General features: G+C 38.3%; 1 protein-coding gene across 2 annotated transcripts in view; it reads left to right on the forward strand.

Annotated features, from left to right (window-relative positions):
* The first annotated feature begins 9,616 nt into the window (after window positions 1–9,616).
* Window positions 9,617–21,285, forward strand: part of CLINT1 (clathrin interactor 1) — a 59,583-nt gene continuing 47,914 nt past the window's right edge. For both annotated transcript variants that reach the window (XM_039249466.1, XM_039249467.1), the window contains exon 1: window positions 9,617–9,830. In XM_039249466.1, coding sequence (XP_039105397.1) covers window positions 9,790–9,830 — 41 coding nt within the window. In that variant the 5' untranslated portion in view covers window positions 9,617–9,789. The remainder of the gene's footprint in view (window positions 9,831–21,285) is intronic.

Genomic DNA, 21,285 nt, shown 5'->3' on the forward strand with positions numbered 1-21,285 from the left:
TGTGGCTTGAGAAGTAATGAAAAGGAGGCTGTTTGTTAAGAAGACAGCCTTCCTGTCAAGCGGAGATGAGAAGTGGGTTGCAGCTGTAAGAGGATGATATGACAAGAAAGTAACTATTGCATGTTTGTAGCTTCTTACTGCCCTTCAAATGAAAATCTCGAATATCAGGTCCTTAACTGAACATCCAAGTCACCCCATGACACTCGCAGTGCTCACAGAGGGACTAGGCTACTGCCAGAACCATATTGTTGAAGCAGGAAGAAAGGAGAAAGAAATAATATTAGGACCTATGTCTCCATCACTTTCTGCTCTGCCCTCACAACACTGGTGGAACCCAATCAGAAGCCAGAAGCATGAGGATGTAGGTAATGGGGTCCACAGAGGTAGGTTAGGAGGCACAGAGCAAGGCAGAGCAGGATGGGGAATGGACAAAGCAGGAAATAGGCTCATCCTTGTTCACTTCCCCCCTCATCTCTGATCATTGTCCTCATCTCCCTCCAGCCTCACTGGGCCTTCTTTCATGGCCCGAAACATACCAAGCTGCATCTTACCTTAGGCCTTGGCACAGAATGTTCTTTCTATCTGGAACACTCTTCCTCTCTCCTACCTCATTAACTCAGAATCTTTCTACCTTCACCTTAAATGTCACTTTCCCAGAGAGGCCTTTCCCAGGAATGAAATATGAATGAAATACCACAGCCACATTCTCCCATAGCACCCCATTCTTTCCTTCTTATAGCTTTCATCATAGTTTGAAACGATAGATTTGTGAAGTCTTATTTGCTGTACATCCATCTCCTCCCTCAGGCTGCAAACTTCATGAGAACAGGAATTGTGTCCATTTTTTACAGTACAATTCTTGGCATTGGGGTAACTGTCCAAATATATACTTCTTGAAAGATTTAATGAACCTGTTCTAACACCCTATGCTATATCACCCATGATTTGTGAATAATAATAGATCTTATTTAATGGGTCCTTGTTACATGTCAAGCAATTTAGTGCATCATCTCATTCATTCTTCAAAGCAATGCTATGAGTCAGGGACTCTTATCAACCCCATTTTCCCCACGAGGGAGCCAAGACCTGAGAGGTCCGGTAATTTAGCCAAAGTCCCAGAGCTACATGGTATGAACCAAGGTCCTGCTGATACCACAGCCAGAGCTCTGACCTCTCCCCCATGTTACACTGCTTCCTTAAATATCTTGCTGTGATTTTTCTTTGTTTATATGTCTATCTTCCATATTAGACTATATATTCTGTGGGTAAGAATAGGGTTTAGTCATCTATTTAACCATACTCCACATTGCAGGTGCCCAACAAATGTTGAATGCTGACTCTTTCTCACCAAGAAAACATGCCTTGTGCTGACAGACCTCTCCCCCTCCCCAGTCTTTAGTCACATTCATTTTGCTTATTGAAAAGCAGTGGTCTCTCCATCAGACATCTTTGATGTCCACTGCAGTGAGCTCTTCCCCTAGAGCACAATTCTTTTGATGAACTGATGAAGTTCAAGGACTAGCAGAGCCTCTGTGTGAACTCTGGACACCTGTGGGCTTTCCCAAGACACTTGACCTTATCCAGAAAAACCCTGCCTCAGAAACCCGCCAGCACATCCTTTCTGACATCTGCACCACTCACCCCTGAATGTGACATTACAAAGCAGGAGATCAGTTCCCACGGTCACAACCTGCCTCATTGCTTCAGTGACTGTACCTTGGCTTCTTGTGAATAGAGTTTTCAGAAACCTAGGCACTGGAAGCAGCACATCCCCTCTGAACTTGCCTATGGTCCAGACACGGAAGGAGACAGAGCATCCCAGGAGACGGGGAGATGATTCCAAAGCTCTTCTACCTCCACCTCACCTCCTGCCGGTGCCTGCATGTTCTTGCAAAAGGACTGCAAATGTATTAGCCCTTTGGAGCCCCTACCAGGCTTTCTGAGTAGGCCCACCTGAGCCCTGCTGACAGCTTTGAAAGGAGACTGAATTTCAGCCAAAAAGAGACCAACTTTCAGTAGAACAGAGAGTTAGCAAGAGGTGTCCTGCCACCAGCTTACCTGCTACACAATGCAGCAATCCACTTAACTCCTTCCTTCTTCATTGCTTCTTTTTCCTGTTATTGCCCATGGTATTCTTTGCTCTTTTGCTGTTCCCAATTCAACTTTATATAATTTAGACCTTAAAAAAAGAGGAGGGGGGGAAGGTGTCAGAGTTACAAAGGACGTCATCTACCTCAGGGCATCCCAAACCCTGGCAAAATCATTTAAGAGGTTGTTTTTGTTTTTGTGTTTTAAAATAGAGATTCATATACCCTACTTTAGATCTACAGTTGTAAACAACTGTTACTTTTGTCTGCCAAGGCATGGCGCTCTTCAAGGTGTCTTCAGAGCACTGTCTTTGTCCCCACTCCATGTGGCTCTCCTAGGCCATCGATTCTGTAATATTCACCTCTCTAGAGATGACTGGCCCCACAATAGGTACATGATCCAAACTGGGGCAGTCAGAGTCCTTCCCTATGTTCTCAGAGTCATCGGATAAAAGACAGAAGTGTCTCTTCCCTTTTCATTGCCTAATTGAAAAAAATAAAACCCATTCTCCACAAAGTAGTAGCCCTAGTTCCTGCCAACTAAGAGAAACCTATCTGCAATAAAGGAAAATGAGAATCAGAGAGAGTTCTGACAGTATATGCTAAGTTTCTGAGGCAAATTTTATCAGAATTCCCCAGTCTCTTGGGTCAAAAAAATTTCCCTTGTTCTGATTAAGCTAGTTTTGAGTTCCTGTAACTTGTGACCAAAAGTGTAGAAGATAATATACTAGTGAATCAGGGACTCATGTGGCAGGATGAAAAAACCTGATATTTTTAAAGATGTCCAGGAATTTCTGATGCATGGGTAGATTTAGGATACTCTGATAGAACAGCCTATCAGTTTATATGGAAAAAAGCTGAGATCCACATAAGATAAGTGCTTTGATAATAACAATGTGGTAGAATTTAGTGAGCACTTAATACATGTGGGACCCAATGTGAAGTGAGTCAAATATATGATTTCATTTGTTCCTCAGCATTTTGCTTTGACTTTACTGTGTCTACCACATCTATTTGCTGTATATTCTGTTGGTTTTCTCTACAGTTATATATTCACCACCTAGCATAGTACCTGGAACATAGCAGGAGCTTACTAAAGACTTGTTGACTATTGAATACATTTTACAGATTAATGCAATTACTAGTACTAGTAGTAGTAATAATAGTAGTAGTAGCAGCATTGCTAACATTTACTGAGTTTAAGTACTGTTATAGATTCATTTTATTTATTTTTTCTTTCACAGTTTATTGTCAAGTTGGTTTCCATATAACACCCAGTGCTTATCCCAACAAGTACCCTCCTCCATGCCCATCATCCCTAGATTCTTTTTAAACATTACCTTATTTAATTGTCTGAAAAAGCCTTTAAGGTAGGTTTCTATTACTCCTCATTATGATGAGAAAACTGAGTCACAGGGGTGTCAAATAATTTCCCCAAAGTCACACAGCTAATAAGTAGCAAAATTAAGATTCAAACCCAGGTAATCTGGCTCCAGAGTCCAGTTCATAACCACGGACTTATACTGGTTTAATTAATATATCCACAATGACCAAACCACTGAATAGCAGATGCAGTGTTTGAGCCTAGGTTGTCTGAGTCCAGAATCTACTGAATCCACTCTCTTTAACCACTACTTTATACTTCTCTGTGGTTAACTACCTGGCAGTTCATGGTGGTCCATATAAATGGTGCCCCTTGTTTTATGCAATATATAGTAGGAATGGCTTTGTGGGAACTCACATAATATGGTTAGAAACCAAGTATCTCAACTTCTAGAGATGAATAGTCAACTGTGATCAAAAACAGAATGCATTGGGCCAAATACTGAAACGAAGATACAACTGTTTGCTTGTTGTGTCAGTTTGGTTACTACAGGAAGCACAAGCCAAAACGGAATTAGAAATGTAAGAGATTTACTGGGGGAAACATTATGAAGAATAAAGGAAAGAGAGAACAACAGTAGGTGGAGACAGCCTCAGACCACAAGAAGTTCTGACACCTGTTAAGGGAGAGAGAGAGAAGGAAGATTGGGTAGGAAGACCGCCTGGTTGCAACAAAACTTGAAACTTGGAGGTAATCTGGGCGAGGCTGATGGGGAGCCCAGGGCAATGCTTGCTCAGTAGAGAAGTCTTGCACTGGGGACAAATGGCCTGGTTCCAACATGCTCAATCACTGCCTTAGAGTAGCCTAGTGAGAGCATGGCTTTGGTGTCAGTGCTGTGGTTGATCCCTTAGGAGTGGCTGCTGCAAGCTATCAGCTATCCACACTCCTTGCAACTGCTTCTCCTGAAGAGAGACTTAGGCTGTGCCTTCCCATGGCTGCCATTCATATGTATCATGAATGAAATCCTCAGAAGGAAACACCAAGGAGCCAACCACAGAAGATAAGCAGTCGGGGTCTACAACAGCACTTCACACATCTGAGTACATTTGCTTTCAAACCTTGTGTTGGTTTGGCCTTACTAAAAGTGTCAGCTCATTTAATGAAAAATATATGTTTTCTTGAAGAGGGGTGAGTGGGATGTTTTCTCATTTATTTTTCTACAATGGACACATTTAAAGTGCCACAAAGAAGTAACTATGGAAACTGCTCCGAAACTTGCAAGATAAAAGGTAAAAATGGAACACTTTGTTGACATGCAAACCGTTAGTCTTTGGAGACCACTTTTTAACACACTCTTCTTGTCTGGTTCTTCTGAGTCCATTAGAATCAAAGGTAGACAGGCAGTTTTTTGGTGTTACATTTTAGATGCCCCTGGCATGACAACTCTGGAATAAGTCTAGACACTTCCAAAGTTGGTGTTGAAACAATCAAAGTAGACAAGGACTTTGTACTCTCTGGTTAATTCTGGTAAGGCTGACTATGAATTGCTATGAATGTGCCAACAGGGCCAGGGCAGAGAAAGGTGGTTCTTTTTATGCCAGGCACATTCTGCTGGTGTACCCTGGACCTGCTTGTTTGAAACTTAACTTGCTGAGCTCTTATTTATGCAAGGCAGTTTCTCTTTCTTATCTTCTCTGGCCACATTCCATCCTTTGAATCTTGGACTGGACAGTCTTTTCAACAGGAAACAAACTTCTCATCTGAAAGCACCATTTCTCTATCTCTGCTCATCTTTCCCTGCCTCTCCTCACCTACCAGTCCAATTCACTTTATGTCTGCCTAAGCATTCCTATCTTGACAAAGCTTTGAGATACCTTTGTCCCGATTTTTGCTTTTTGTATTTTTCTATCTGGCAATTCTTTCAACTTGCTTCTCTCAGACCTTAATCCCCAAAGCTGTATTGAAACCGTTTTGAAAATGCTTCTAATAATTAAGTGTATGCAATGTGAAGAGGCGACTTGACCTGAGGAACTTGGGGTCAAAAGTTCTGGGCTCTTGATTTAGGACCATTGTTAACAAGCTTCGCAACTAGCAGCAATCAATTTCACTTTTCCCTTGTGAATCAGAGTCTTCATCTGTTCCCTCCACCAGGTATTTTTTCTCACAGATCATTCTTTTTTTTAATGGCCAGCTCTTTTCCATCATTCAAGTTTTAGCTTGATTTTAGTGTCCTCAAAGAGGCCCTAAATACTCCCTACTGTTATTTTCCTCTAACACCATTTTCTGTAACATTAGCTTCTGTTTTCTTCAACAACTTTGAATCTGCAATTACCTTAAATGTTTCCCTGATTATTATATTTGCTCCAAAGACCTGTAAGACCTAAGAGAGCTGAGGCCTTGGTGGTCTTGTGTCCAGTTGTATTCCCTACTCCTGGCACACAGAAGATTTCTGCTCAATAAATATGCATAGAATGAAAAGCACTGTAAAATTCAAGCAGTTGGACCAAATGAATTTTAAGGTTTCTTTTGCACTTCTAACATGACCATTGTTAAAAATGAATGAGTAAAAAATGAAGTGACAGCAACAATTGTAATAAAACACTGAGTACAGTGTGTGTTTGTACTTATGCTTAAGATTATAAACCTGCCAAGTTCTTGGACTGTTACAGTGTTGTCTTCCTAGTTCCCAAGAGTAGAACTAAGTTTCTGAGCTTTAAGATAAAGTATCTAAGGAGGATATTAGGTAGCTGTCTAAATATAAAATCACTGTATCACAGAATTAGAGTGAAATGTTTTTTTTTCTTTTTAATTTTTAATTTAAATTCTACTTAGTTACCATACAGTGCAATATTGGTTTCAGGAGTAGAAATCAGTGATTCATCAGTTACATACAACACCCAGTGCTATTACAAGTGCCCTCCTAATGCCCATCACCCATCTAGTCCATCCTTCACCCACCTCTCACCATCAACCCTTAGTTTGTTCTCTATCTTTAAGAGTCTCTTATGGTTTGTTTCCTTCATTTTTTCACCCCTCCCAAATGTTCATCTGTTTTATTTCTTAAATTCCACATATGAGTGAAATCATATGGTATTTGTCTTTCACTTACTTTCGCTTAGCATAATACCCTGTAGTTCCATCCACATCCTTGCAAATGGCAAGATTTCATTCTTTTTGATGGCTGAGTAACATTCCATTACATATATCACATCTTCTTTATCCATTCATCAGTGGAATAGGTTTTAGAATGCAACCTCTTAAATTTACAGGTATAGAAACTAAAGTCCCAAGAAGGAAGTGTATTTGGACATTTGAAACCAAATACAGTGATGCTTCTGTCATTGAGGGATACAAATACATATGGTAACCATGTTTCTGTATAATCATTATTAATAACATAGCAATACTTTATATTTATCTCTTTCTCTCTCTCTCTCTTTTTTTTTTTCCTATACTATTCCCACATGATTTATTCTGTATTTTCTTAGGTAATTTTTTTGTAAGTCATAAAGAGTTTATTTGTTTTTTCTTTCCTGAGCATAAAACACAAAAGTATTACTAATATTTAGTGACTGCTATTTGTATGTTTAAATAAAATAAATAAATGAATGAAGTAGTAAATTCTCAATAGTTATTTCCCCCTGGAGCACATCATTATTCACACAAAAGGCAGCTTTTTTCCTCATGATTTCAACCACTATTACAGAAACTGTCTTCCTTTAAAATCAATTCTTAGACACAAAAAGAGACAGTGCTCAACTGCTTATTACATCAAAGCACCCAGTGGATCTTATTTATTGCTTGAAACTGTGCCTCAGCACACCCTGAACAATATTTGTTCTTTCTTTTGTTCTGCTTTTTGATGGTTTTGCTTAGCTCACCATAGGTCTTAGATGTCTGGGTATCCTTACCTCACCCATCCTTCCCATATTTTTATTTACTTATTTATTTTAAAATTCACATCCAAGTTATTTAGCATATAGTGCAATGATGATTTCAGAGTAGAATCCAGTAATTTATCCCCTACATCTAACATCCGGTGCTCATCCCAACAAGTGTCTTCCTTAATGCCTCTTGCCCATTTAGCCCATCCCCCTACCCACAACGTCTCCAGCAACTCTCAGTTTGTTCTACATATTTAAGATTCTCATGTTTTGTTGCCCTGTCTGTTTTTATATTATTTTTGCTTCCCTTCCCTTATGTTCACTGTTTTGTATCTTAAATTCCACATATAAGTGAAGTCATGATATGTCTTTGACTAATTTCACTTAGTATAATACACTCCAGTTCCATCCACATTGCTGCAAATGGCAAGATTTCATTCTTTTTGATTGCTGAGTAATACTCTGGGGGGGGTGTGTGTGTATCACATCATCTTTATCCAATCATCCATCAATGGACATTTGGTCTCTTTCCATACTTCGGCTATTGTTGATAGTGCTGCTATAAATACATTGGGGTGCATACGCCCCTTTGAAACAGCATACCTGTATCCTTTAGACAAATACCTCGTAGTGCAATTGCTGGGTCATAGGATATTCTATTTTTAATTTTTTTGATGAACCTCCATACTGTTTTGCAGAGTGACTGCACCAATTTGCATTCCCACCAGCAGTGCAAAAGGGTTTGTTTTTCTCTGCATCTTTGCCAACGTCTGTTTCTTGCCTGAGTTGTTCATTTTAGCCATTCTGACAGGTGTGAGGTGGTATTCTCATTGTGGTTTTGATTTGTATTTCCCTGACGATGAGTGATGTTGAGCATCTTTTCATGTGTCTATTAGTAATCTGGATGTTTTCTTTGGAAAAGTGTCTATTCACATCTTTTGCCTATTTCTTCACTGGATTATTTGTTTTTTGGGTGTTCAGTTTGATGAACTGTCTTTATTCCACTGGATATTCTTTCCTGCTTTGTCAAAGATTAGTTGGCCATATGTTTGTAGGTCCATTTCTGGGTTATCTATTCTGTTCCATTGATCTATGTGTCTGTTTTTGTGCCAGTACCATACTGTTTTGATGATGACAGCTTTGTAATACATACTGAAGTCTGGAATTGTGATGCCTCCAAATTTGGTGTTCTTTTTCAGGACTGCTTTGGCTATTCAGGGTCTTTTGTAGTTCCATACAAATTTTAGGATTGTTTGTCCTAGCTCTGTAAAGATTTCTGGTGTTATTTTTTGATAGGGATTGAATTGAATATGGAGATCACTTTGGGTATTATCGACATTTTAACAATATTTGTTCTTCCAATCCAGAAGCATGGAATATTTTTCCATTTTTTTGTCTTTAATTTCTCTCATAAGCTTTCTATAGTTTTCAGTGTATAGATTTTTCATCTCTTTGGTTAGGTTTATTCCTAGGTATTTTATGGTTTTTGTTGCAATTGTAAGTGGGATTGATTCCTTGATTTTTCTTTCTGCTGCTTCATTATTGCATAGAAATGAATCTGATTTTTGTGCACTGATTTTATATATTGTGACTTTGCTGAATTCATGGATCAGCTGTAGCAGCTGTTTGGTGGAATTTTTTGGGTTTTCCACATAGAGTATCATGTTGTCTGCAAAACGCGAAGGCTTGACTTCCTCCTTGCCGATTTGGATGCCTTTTATTTCTTTGTGTTATCTGATTGCTGAGGCTAGGACTTCCAACACTATGTCAAATAAGAGTGGCGAGAGTGTACAACCCTGTGGTGTCCCTGACCTAGAGAGAAAGCTCTCGGTTTCTCCCTTTTGAGGAGGACATGAGAAAGACAGTGGGTCTTTCCTATCTCAGGTAATTTTTTTTAACAAGACTTATTTTACAAGAAAATCCTTTCAATGAGGAATTCGAAGTTTCAAAATCATAGCTGCTGTGGTACTTGTTACATATTTAGGACTGTTTGGGGGGAGAAACAATACTTACTATTTGAAAAATGTGTCTGAGGGCTGCTGGATCCTACACGAGTGCTTCCAACACTTGAGCATGGAGGATTCCTTAAAGCACAGATTCCTGGTCCCCACCCCAGAGTTTCTGGTTTCGAAGGTCAGAGGCATGGGGAATAGTGCGCAGAATTGGAGAATCTAACAGAAATAGTACCAAGTTTACCACACTAACTCTTAGCTTAAACTTTCCGCTAGCCCGGAGGAGAACTACAAGTCCCGGCGTGCCCCGCGCGCAGAGGGCGGAAAGTCGGGCACTTCCGCTCCACGCAGCGCCTCTGCCCCCGCGTCTCGACGTGTCACCGGCGGCGCCGCGGCTGTGGCAAGAGAAGGACCTAACTGGGGGAGTTCGAGGCGGCGGACGGCGGCGGTGACCCCGGCCTGGATCTGCCCCGGCGCGGAAGTGTTCCGGGGTCTGTGGGGAGCAGGGGAGGGAGCCGGCGGCTCGGCCCGCGCGGGGCACGATGTTGAACATGTGGAAGGTGCGGGAGCTGGTGGACAAAGCGTGAGTATCGGGGGTCAGTTGTGGCTAAGGCCCACGCAGAGGAGGGGAGGAAGGGGGAAGGGGAGCTGGCCCTGCGCCCGGGGCTGCCCGCGTCACGCCCCCCGGCTCGGCCAGTCCCATCATGGCGGCGGCCGGCTGTCCCTCCGGGCTGGAGCTGGTCCCGACCGGCGAGGGTGAGAAGGGACCCTTCCTCGTTTCAAAACACCCTGTTAGCCCCCTCCTCTCCGGTGCAGGCCTTCCTCACCTTGCTCCCACCCCCATCCCTCTAGGCACAGTCCCTTTGGTCAGGGGAGGGGGCGGGGTTGTCCGGAGCTGGGTCACTGCCCTGGCCTGAGGACTGTCTTGGCCCCAGGCTGAGGGCTTTGCCTCCAGGGCAGCGGGGAAGGCTTGGAAGAGGGGGACGCAATGCATTGACTCTCTGTGTTCTCAGGGTGTGGTGCGGAGACATAGGCCTGGCCGGGTTGCTTACTGGGTTTCTTTTAATTCCTAATGAACCCGAAGTGTTGGAGTGGGTGGTAGGTGTAACAAGTGGCCATTGTGGTCAGGCTGAAGTTGCTCAAGAGGGGATTCATCCTTTGCTTTTCTAATACTAGTGAAAGTAGATCACCTCAGGACTTATTGTGATTCTTCTTTTTCCTCTGTTTCCTTTTCCACTTCATTTTTGGAGGGTCACTTGTTCCATTGGGCTCAATTAACAAGTCGTTAAGAAATACACCCTAAAGAAGGAAACAACCCAGGTTTATATCCTATTGATCTACTTTTAACTTCCCTGACAGGTGAAATGACTAATACGTAGGTGATTTCCTTTAAGAGTTAGGTTATAACTTTAGTGTCTCACTACACCAGAAAAACCTTAACACTGAACAGACATAACATTAAGTGAGGACTTCTAGGCCAGCAGGAAACAAAGTGTAAGAATTTAACCAGTCCTCTTCCTTTTGGCTACTAGAGATTGTGCAATATGTGTGGTGACAGCAACATTGGTGACACCAACCCAACCTAAAATCAGGAAGTGTTCATGGCAAACTATTGAGTTTTTCTTGACACCAGAAAAACACAAAACAAAACTCACAATTGAAGTGGCTTGGATAATCATCAGATGGTACTTAGAGTTTGGCTGTATTTTCCAATTTGTTGTGCTACTAAGAAGGCAGTAGAGCACCAAAGGAACACGGGTTTCAGAGCCTGCAGAGCTGGGTTCAAGCTCTGAAACCTTGGCAAGTTAACCTTTAGGGGCCCCAGTTTTTTTAGGTGCTGTATGAAAATAATGATAGTTACCTACCTTATAGCGTTGTTGTAAAGCTTAAGGGCTAAGGCCTTTACATATAAAGCCCTTGACACCGTATACTTAGACCAGTATACTTTGGATAACGGTAGCAGATGTTCTGCATTGAAAGTGAGATAAACATTAAAAGAGAAACTCCGTGTTTGAAAAATGGTTAGCTTTAGTAATTTTCCTTTATCAGCTATTCATTTGACCATTGAGTCCTCAGACATTTATTTTGTGTTTATCTTGCTACTTATATCCCTTTGCTTCCTAACGATAAAATTGTGGTTCTTTTCCAGATCCAGGTTCATTAGTTGTTTTTATGTATTTTTAAATTTTTTTCCTATGGGCACTGTGCATGCCCTGTTGGATCATTGGTTGTTTTTTTAATATATGGTATAAAGACTTGGATACTAGCTTACATAGATTTGAAAGTCCAAAAGTCTCTACAAAACTCTCTATTTCTAAGCCAGAGAACAGCAAGAGAAATACACTAAGGAAAGCCTTGTTATCTTGGAAGACTAAGTGTGTGGTACTCACAAATTTGCAGAAGCTATATACGTTTTTCAGGAGACAGATCAAGGCAATGTTCCTGCTGCTGCTTTATGTTTGCTGTTGTTTTCATCACCTGTGTTACTAATCTTCAGGTGTTCAGATTAAATTTGCTACATAAGGAGTTTTCAAGTCATCTAATGGAAGAACTGTTGCTGAAAAAGAACTTCTATCTTCCTTTTTACTACCCAACTTAAAATGGAGACTTGAGCCAAGTTATTCAGGAACATGTAAGAATTCTGCCACCAAGGACTTTTTAAAGCTTTTGTGGGTGTCTGACACATGATATTAAGGTTAGAATGTGAGGTTATTTTACTGAATACTCAGGATTTAATTTTATCTTTCACTAGCAGGAGAGAAGAAAATTCTTCCTTCAAAATGTAACCATCTTACAGAACTAGTACCTGTGGCACTGTGTTCAGTTAGATTCTTCACCTTAAAATGCCTTAATGGAGGAGAAACCAATCCATAGAATGGCCAGTTTGATTATTAGGGGAGTAAGGTATTGAGGAAACTTGGAAATGCAGGAACGACGAAGTGATTAAGGACTGCTCAGAGAGTTTGGATTAATAGAACGAGTTCTTACATATTGGGAAGGGCACCAGTTAGGGGTTTTGGAGACCCAAGTTCAGATTCCAATACTGCCTTTTAAGCTAGCCATATGTATAATTTTGGAGAGAATTACGTAAATCTCCAAATGATAGATTCTGTATCTGTAAAATGATGGGATGAGGGTAGACAAAGTCTGTTTTCAACTTTACTGGCTATTTGGAGACATGAATTTCCATTGTGGGGTGGGAGATTGGGGGGAGATGTGGAACTAGTATTTCATAGCACTACATTTTGGAAAGTCCTCCTCCAGAGACAGTTTCGGCTGAAAGGGGAACTTTTTAGAAGTGGTAATCAATAATTGTTATATTTAAATGCTTTATGCAGTAAATACATGCAACCAATGACTCAGGAAAACTAGGACTATTATTTAGCATATATCCCTATCCAGTGAGGTTTACTTGAGAAAAAATGTTTTCTTTCAAAATGTGTTCCCTCGAGCTGCAAGTATGGTGGCAGTTCTGAAGTATATTGATGTATTTCAAATACTGGCTTTTGAAAGCTTGAAGACATGGAGGGTGAGGAGATATTTTCCACAATTGTTGACCTCCTGGTAGTATTCAATGGCTTGTTGTGCAGAATACTGTGAAACTGAGGAAAAGCAGATAAAGTCATGGGCCAGCCAGAGCTTAGAGTACCAGTTTCCTCCCACTTGTACTCAAGTTGCATAAAAGACAGCTGTGGCAGGAAAGGATAAGTGGCACCACTCCCACCAACTAGGACTAGCTTGACAGTTATCATCTTGTGACCTGCCTTCTTGTAATAAAGTTAGATACACTGATATTTTGTTATCCCTAACGAGGTACAAATTAAAAGTTGCTGCAGCTCTGTTCTGTTTTTTCTCCAAACTTTAGGAATTTAGTGAACATGACAGATAGTGGTAGATCAAAACTGCTACTTATTCAAGCCCAGTTAACCCTTCTCTTTCATCGCAGGGAGTAATACTAGCGGTGAATCTATTTCATCAGTGGCCCTTACTCTTTTTATGACTGTGATTCAAATAGTGCTGGCCAACTACTATAGGTGGGCAACTCCTATAGGTAGTCCTTTTAAGTTATTTTCTTAAGCATGGTTTGTGTTTTACCTTATAAGTTGATTTTTGTTGGTGTTAACATGGGTTTTTACCTCCTAAATGTTTGTAGAGCTATAGAAACTACTGTTGCCTAGTCTAGACCCCAGAAGGAGAATCTTTTATTTTTTAAAAATATAGTTCATTCAGTTATTTCAACAGATGATACTTTTTTTTGTTGGAGGAGTACTGTATTTTCTGAACTTGAAAAGTATAATACAGTACCCTGCCTTCAAGAAACTTGCCAGTATAAATATGCTACAATTTGAACTTATCGTCAGTTTTGCTTTTTAGTCACCAGATGGTTTCCCCCTTATTTTCCCTATCTTACCAGTAAATCTTTGTTCCGTTTGCTTCTAAGAATTTGAAAGTAGATATGATTGTCAGTTTTTTAGTCTTCCCATATCAACTTTTATGGGAACCAATTATAGTTAATTGTTATTGCTGAAATAATTAATTATCCTCCCTCTCTTCTAGTAAGTGGATATAAGAAGATGTTAAGAATTTAATTCCAAAGAAAGAAGAGTTTAATTTATCTTCTGCCAGTATTTCTGTAGTTCAAATTAGCCTATTTAGTACTACTGTCAAAATACTTTTTAAAATCACTTAGTTGCCTCTTATGTTTTTCTGTGCCCTGTACTGTTAGTTTACAAGTAGTTTTTCATTTGTTTACTGATATATCCACTAAAAGTACTTGTTTGTTTTTTCTAATTTTAAGTACCACTTATTTCGTTAATACTTGTTTTTACAGAATGACTCCACAGTTGAACCTTTTTCTGTGCTTTTGTATTATTTTCTTAACAAATTATTTTTTAATATTTATTTTGAGAGAAGGAGTGGGAGAAACCCAAGGAGGCTCCCTGCTGTCAGCACAGGCCTCAACTTGGGGCTTGATCCCGGGAACCATGAGATCATGACCTGAGCTGAAATCAAGAGTCAGACTCTCAACTGAGCCCCCCAGGCGCCCTTCTTACTTATTTCTAGTGTTTACTTAGTATTTCTTTTAAGAAAGAGTATAGGCAGCTTTTTTTTTCTGAAGTTTTTTTAAATGTTTACTTATTTTTGAGAGAGAGAGAGAAAGAGAACACAAGCAAGGGAGGGGCAGAGAGAGACAGTGACACAGAATCTGAAGCAGGCTCCAAGCTCTGAGCTGTCAGCACAGAGCCTGACATGGGGCTCGAACCCATGAACTGTGAGATCATGACCTGAGCCGAAGTCGGATGCTTAACTTACTGAGCCACCCGGGTGCCCCTCTTTTATACTTTTTTAAAGTGTCGCTTCATGAGCTTTCCTTGTTTGGTATAATTATGTGTGTTTATATGTTTTTATCATAATTTGCTAGCAAAACACGTTATCCTCCTGTATCTCCAGATGATACTTAATGACTCTGGGAAGCAGTTTGGTTCAGACATCAGAACTGGATCAAAATCCTAGGTCTACTATGAAGAAACAGTGGTCTTGGACATTGGAATAATATCTCTTAAATTTTTCTGTATAGAAAATGGAGCTGATATTTATTTTACAGGGTTCTTGTGAGGATTAAGTTCATGCGAAACACTTAGCATATTACCTGACATAAATTCTTGAAACACCTATTATTATTATGTAATGCAGAAAATAATTTATAACAGAGAAAACAAAGGAATATAGTGTTTAAAAGAATAAAGAAAATATTGCTGTTAGACTAGATTATTTACAGGTATGTAAGGACTGTGTCTTAATCCATGAATCATTATTTTCAGTGAGCACCCTCATAAAACTCTTCACCTGAATGGACTTTCTTAACCTACATATAGGAAAACTCATATAAATATTTCCAGTGTGTGTGCCATGTATTTTCACCAAGTCATAAATACTTTAATATTGAAAACCATGTTACAGAAGTAATTCTTTAAAAAGATATGTTGAGGAATAAAGTCTTTGGGGAGACATATTGCAATTTCCATTCTGCTCATTTTTGTTTAATTTGTTTTGTATTATCTCGTTATTAATGATAGTGCTAATGTAAAACGTTCTCCTAAAATGTAAAAAGATTTATTTTTTGAAGACAAATTGAACTTGATAGTTAATTCTTCTTTTTTTAAGTTTATGTATTTTGAGAGAGAGCATGCATGCAGTGGTGGGGAGGACAGAGAGGGGGAGAGAATCCCAAGCAGGCTTCATGCTGTCATCGTGGAGCCCGATGTGGGGCTTGATCTTATGAACCACGAGTTCATGACCTGAGCTGAGACCAGGAGTCAGACACTTAACTGACTGAACCAACCAAACACCTCCTAATTCTTAAAGAAACTGAACAGTATCAAGAAAAACAACCCTCTAAAATATATCACATTTGTGATCTCTGACAATAGATGAGCAGTATATACAGGGAAAGAACGTTACAGAAAGAGCTTTCCAGTTATTCAGCCCATTCTCCTAAGTATGCAAGAAATTCTTTTGGCTTATGAGAACTCTTTAGCCTGAAGATTAAACACAGGTAAAAGAACATACATAATGTATTCCCATGTTGGAACTGATTTATAGCTAATTATGATTTGTGGATAGAGTTAGCTAATGAATTATTAGATAGGAGTAATTTTGTTAATGTGCACCAATAGGCATGTTTTGTATTTTAGTGAGTTTGCCAATTGTTTTAGAATGTCTTTTGACATGCGAATTTTGTTTAGTTTCTAAATTCTTGAGTATTTGAGTTCTACATAATTCAATTATCAATAAGTTTTTTAAATTTTCATATAAATTCATCATTCACCATTCGGTGGTAAATGTGTATGCATGCTTTTGAAATCATTCCCTCAAAAAGTCTCATCCAGATTTGCCTTAGATTTTTAAAATAGCAAAAATACGTGCATTGAAAATTCAGTTTCTTGTTTTCCTTGCCCTTTGTTTTCATGTATTTTTAGTAGATCATTAAAGAACAGTACAAATAAATACACTGAGAATTTTTTTCTATTGATTTTTCTCATATTTGTTCCTCAACTTAAGGTTGTATGATTGAAGCTTTTTATTCGCAGTTAAACCACAATGGTTAAGTAACGTCCTTAGTTGGATGTGTTTGGCTTATATTTAGAAGTTTGGTACTGAATGGGTTTTGAATTGTGGCTCATTTCTCATGAAGCCAAATAAAAATTTTAACCCTGCAATCTGCTCTCCACACAGCAATGATTGATTCTTGAGAAATAGTAAATCAGATCTGTCTCAGCTTTTCAGTCACTTTTCATCTCCCTGCTCTCAGCCTGTACTTGATCTGGCTCTCTGCTGCCCCCTCTGACCTCATCTTCCATCACTCCATGATTTTCTGTTCACTTTCTGTATAAAATAGCATGCATCCACCTAAGTCATTCTTTTCCCCCTCTGCTTCCTTTATTTACATGCATTGTGCTCTTACCTCTAGGATGTGAACTCTGTGAAGGCAGGGACTTTGTTTTGTTTACTGCTGTATTACTAACTCTTAGAATGGTATATGACGTATAGTAGGTGTTCAATAAATATCTTTGAATATGTTGTTTGATAAGCTGATGTATATTACTGAAGAAATCTTTTAAGATATTTCTAATAGAAGCTAATAGTTATTTAGTATCTGCCATGTGCCAATAATAATAATGGCAACATTATTATCATCTTCAATTTATTGATGAGTAAATGGGCCACAGAGAAGTCCAGGAACTGGCTGAAAGTAGCACATCTAGAAAATAGAGTCTAGATTTAAGTATAGATGTTTACTTTCAGAACCTATATTTAAGTTTTTGCTAACTTTTATAAGACATTACTTTAAAAAAATATTTTACTATAATAAAAGTGAGCTGCTACTGTATACCTTACACTAAAAATTACTTGGAAAAAATTTATAATACTTAAAGTTTCTGCACCAAATTCAGTGAGTATTCTTTTTCCCCCGTCTCTATGTACCTGTCATAAAAGAAAAATTTTCTAGACTCTTGCTGTACTTTGAATAATATCTGTAAGTAAGATGTCCCTCAACAGAAGGGAAGCAAACATGTTTGTGTAGGTGCAAAAGAAAATCTTTATTGTAGTGAAGGTGTTCACTACTTAATCCTAAAATTTGTGACATTTATGGAGCACCTAGGTGGCTCAGTCAGTTAGACTTCGGCTCAGATTATGACCTCACAGTTAGTGAATTTGAGCCCTGCATTGGGCTCACTGACAGAGCCTGCTTTGGGTCCTCTGGCCTCCACTCTCTGCTCCTCCCCTGCTTGTGCTTTCTCTCTCTCTCTCAAAAAGTAAAAGAAAAAAAATTTTTTTTAAATGTGACATTTTCAAACTGTATTATGTGCTTCAGATTTAGTAGTCCCCTGTAACCAGCTTCCACAATTTTTAAAGTTTCACATAGTCCTTTGATTGTGGTCTTTGCTGTGCCCATAGTACTGTGTCATATTAATCTGTAATTTATCCCCAACTTTTCCCCATTTTTCTTCAGACTGAGCATTTAGGAATAATTTTCCTTAGTCTGTTATGTACTTATCCAAGGACTGTGTTTTTGGCATAGTTTGTAAGTATTTAAATACTATGCAGTAACTGAAAATATGTTACTGATATCCTTACTAATCTTGGCCATACCTCATAAAGGTCCTTCAATGAGTGCTCATTAAACATGTACCATGAGCCCTGCAGAGTGCTGTGAGAGAAAGACCTTATGGTTCCAGCGGCAGCTTATGACTCCGTCAAGCAGATGCACATGAAAAGCAAATGAAAAAGAAATAGAGAATAATGCAAAATGGTATGATATTTGAATTTAAGGTACACGATGTAAATATTGTTGAAATTCAGAGAATAAAAAGAACAGGACTGAGTGAAAATTCATGAAAGAGATACATCCTGAGATACTTTTTTTTTAAGTGTTAACTTTTGAGAGAGGCAGAGTGTGGGCAGGGGAGGGGCAGAGAGAGGGGGAGACACAGAATCTGAAGCAGGCTCCAGGCTCTTAGCTGTCAGCACAGAGCCCAATGTGGGGCTCCAACTGACAAACCATGATATGACCTGAGCTGAAGTCAGATACTTAACCGACTGAGCCACACACGTGCCCCGCTTTTTTTTTTTTTTTTTTAAGTATATTTGTCTGAAAGGCAGATGAGGCCGAATAAGGTATCAAACATGAAGTACAAAATCTGAAACAGGTCAAATGATGATACGGACTCATTGATAAGAACCTGCTCCCAAATGGTTCAGAGCATAGGGTGACATCAGTGAATACTCTCTGAGAAGATGTTCCATTGCAAAAGGCAGTCCCCTTTTTATTCCAATCAACTAGTCCACATTAAGGAATTTGAAGTATAGATATTTGGGGTTTTTTACAACTTGAGGGGATATAAATTATGAAGGTTTCAACATTTTGATAGGTTCTGGAAGTATTTTCCTTTATATCAGAAAAGTTAAGTCTAGTTTTCAGGACTTGGAAGTGCATTTGGATAAATCCATGTTTAATCACTCATGGGTAAAAAAAAAAAAAAGAAACTATTTAAATGAAATGTCACATGTCATATAGAGAGTTTTACAAATTTATCACTGTTGAGGTGGGTGTAGGATTTCCCATTTTAGCATTATTGATAGGATTTTTTTAGTTACATACTTTTGGTTAGTGTTTGATATTTGTCACTGTTTCTAAACTTTCTAAACTAAATTTTTAATGTTTGTTTATTTTTGAGTGACAGAGAATGAGCAGGGGAGGGGCAGAGAGAGAGGAAGACACAGAATCCAAAGTAAGCTCCAGGCCCCAAGCTTTCAGCACAGAGCCCAACACAGGGCCCAAACCCACGAACTGTGAGATCGTGATCTGAGGTGTGGTCAGACCGAGTCACCCAGGCACCCCTCACTTTTATTTTTAAATGAGGGATAAAAGGGGTATTGAAGGGAGACTTGATAAATTAACAGATTTTGTCCACTTCTGTATAAAACAGGAGGTCAACCTTCCAAGACCGTTAAGAGAATTAAATGAGTTAATGTACAAATGCATTGGGTTTTCAGTACGTTCTTATTTATTGCTTTCATTTTGTTTTAGTTTTGTCATTATGAGACACTTTAAAAAATGATAACCCAAAATTAAAAGATAAAGATGAACAAAGACTGTCCTATTAGAATTTATTTAGTTCTAACAGTGTCTTCCTTATTAATAGAAATTTAAAAGTTGGCAGAAATTTTTTAATAAACTTTTAAACCCCTTTAACAGTAAAATTTTTACTATTAAAATGATTTTAGTGGCTATTCTATCCATACCTGTAAAAACTAGAACACAAATAAAATTCTTAACACTAAACTTATTTTTCATTATCTTGAATATTTGATTTGTGAAACCATATGATAGCTCCTGACAAGAAGAACATCACACTGTCCTTTCTTTATAAATTTTTTTTATTTACTTATTAGCCTGTGTAAGAGGCCTTAAACAACTGTTCATCAGTAGGGAAAGATTGTCTCACCATTAACACACAAAACAATGCAAGTCTAAATTTCTTTAAATACAGAGTAGGAGTAGTTTAGGTTGTTGAATAGCAATAATATTCCATAGTTTAAAAAAAAAAAGACCTTGAGATATTAGGCTTTTAAATTTTACTACATTGGGAGCTTAGGCTTTTAAAATTTATTAGAAATTACACTTGAGGAACTTGTTCTTGAATTGATAATGTGTACCACAGGATATACAGTTGGAATTGTTATGACTGGTATTTCCAAAACTTTCAAATAAATATTTTATGCTAAATATTTGACTAAAAGTTTTTCTAGCAAGTGGGAATGGGTGTCCTAGTTATTTAGAGTCATGAATATTCTATTACTATTATATCCAAATATAACATTTTGCTAGCTTTTATTAACTTGCCATTAAATATGGTAATAGGTTACTATCATACATGGAAACTTTGGAATTAGAACAGTCCTAAGAGTTTTATTGAGGGTGTTTTTGTCCTCTTTACTAGTTGAGTAAAATGTTTGTGAGGATTTGTTACTCATATAAATACTTAAGACTGCTTGACATGCTAACATGGTTTGGGGCAGGAGATGTGGTGTATGGTGTACCTAATGGATAAGATTTGTATAACTTATTACTAAGTGTTCTTTAGTATAACTTAAATATAAAATGACAATTATAAAAATCAGGTAAGCCTCAGTTTCACATGTGTTTTAACTCTGATAAACTATAACAATTAAACTTAATGCATTTTGTATCTAAAACCATAATGGACCCTCTACATCTAAACTCTTTGATGCTTTAATGGGAGAGTGACTGCACTTGAGAAAGCTAGTTCTTGCCTACTTCAAGACTGAAATAAATGATCTTCAAATTGTAGAATCAGGAAAATGATAGCTCAAAATGAAAAGGAAATAAGCCCAACCAATCATTTTCGTAAAGTTTGACTTTGTTTAGAGTTATGTATGTTACCTAGAGAGACAAATTAAAAAAAAAAATGATTGAGGTAAGAGCCACATAACATTAGCCATTGTAAAATGCTGAGTTCAGTGGCATTTAAGTATATTCAAGATATTGTGCAATTAGACAGATTTTTAAATAACCTTTTATTCTGAAATTAAAATTTTAACAGTAGTACGGAAAACACCTATATATCCTTTATCCAGATTCACCAACTTTTAAGAGTTTGCCTTATTTGCTTGACATTCTCTCTTTTGTTCCTCTTCCGCTGTCTACACACACACATGCGCACACAGACTCACTCACACACTTTTCTGATCTGTTTAAAAGTAAGTTTACATGCCCCCTTTACCTCAAGATTTCAGTGCACATTTCCTAAGAAAAACAATTATTTTCTTAGCCACAGTATGGCTCTTAGGCTTGGAAAGTTTATCATTAAAACAATAATTTTATCGCTTTGTAGTCCATATTCTAATTGTATCACTTGTCTCATTCCAGTGCACAATTCTGTCCAGAATCATGTATTTAATTGTCATGACTCTTTATAGTCTCCTTTAATGAAGAGTTCTTTAATCTTTCT

This window comes from Hyaena hyaena, unplaced genomic scaffold (genome assembly GCF_003009895.1).
Source record: "Hyaena hyaena isolate Hyena2069 unplaced genomic scaffold, ASM300989v1 scaffold_336, whole genome shotgun sequence".
Classification (NCBI taxonomy): domain Eukaryota; kingdom Metazoa; phylum Chordata; class Mammalia; order Carnivora; family Hyaenidae; genus Hyaena; species Hyaena hyaena.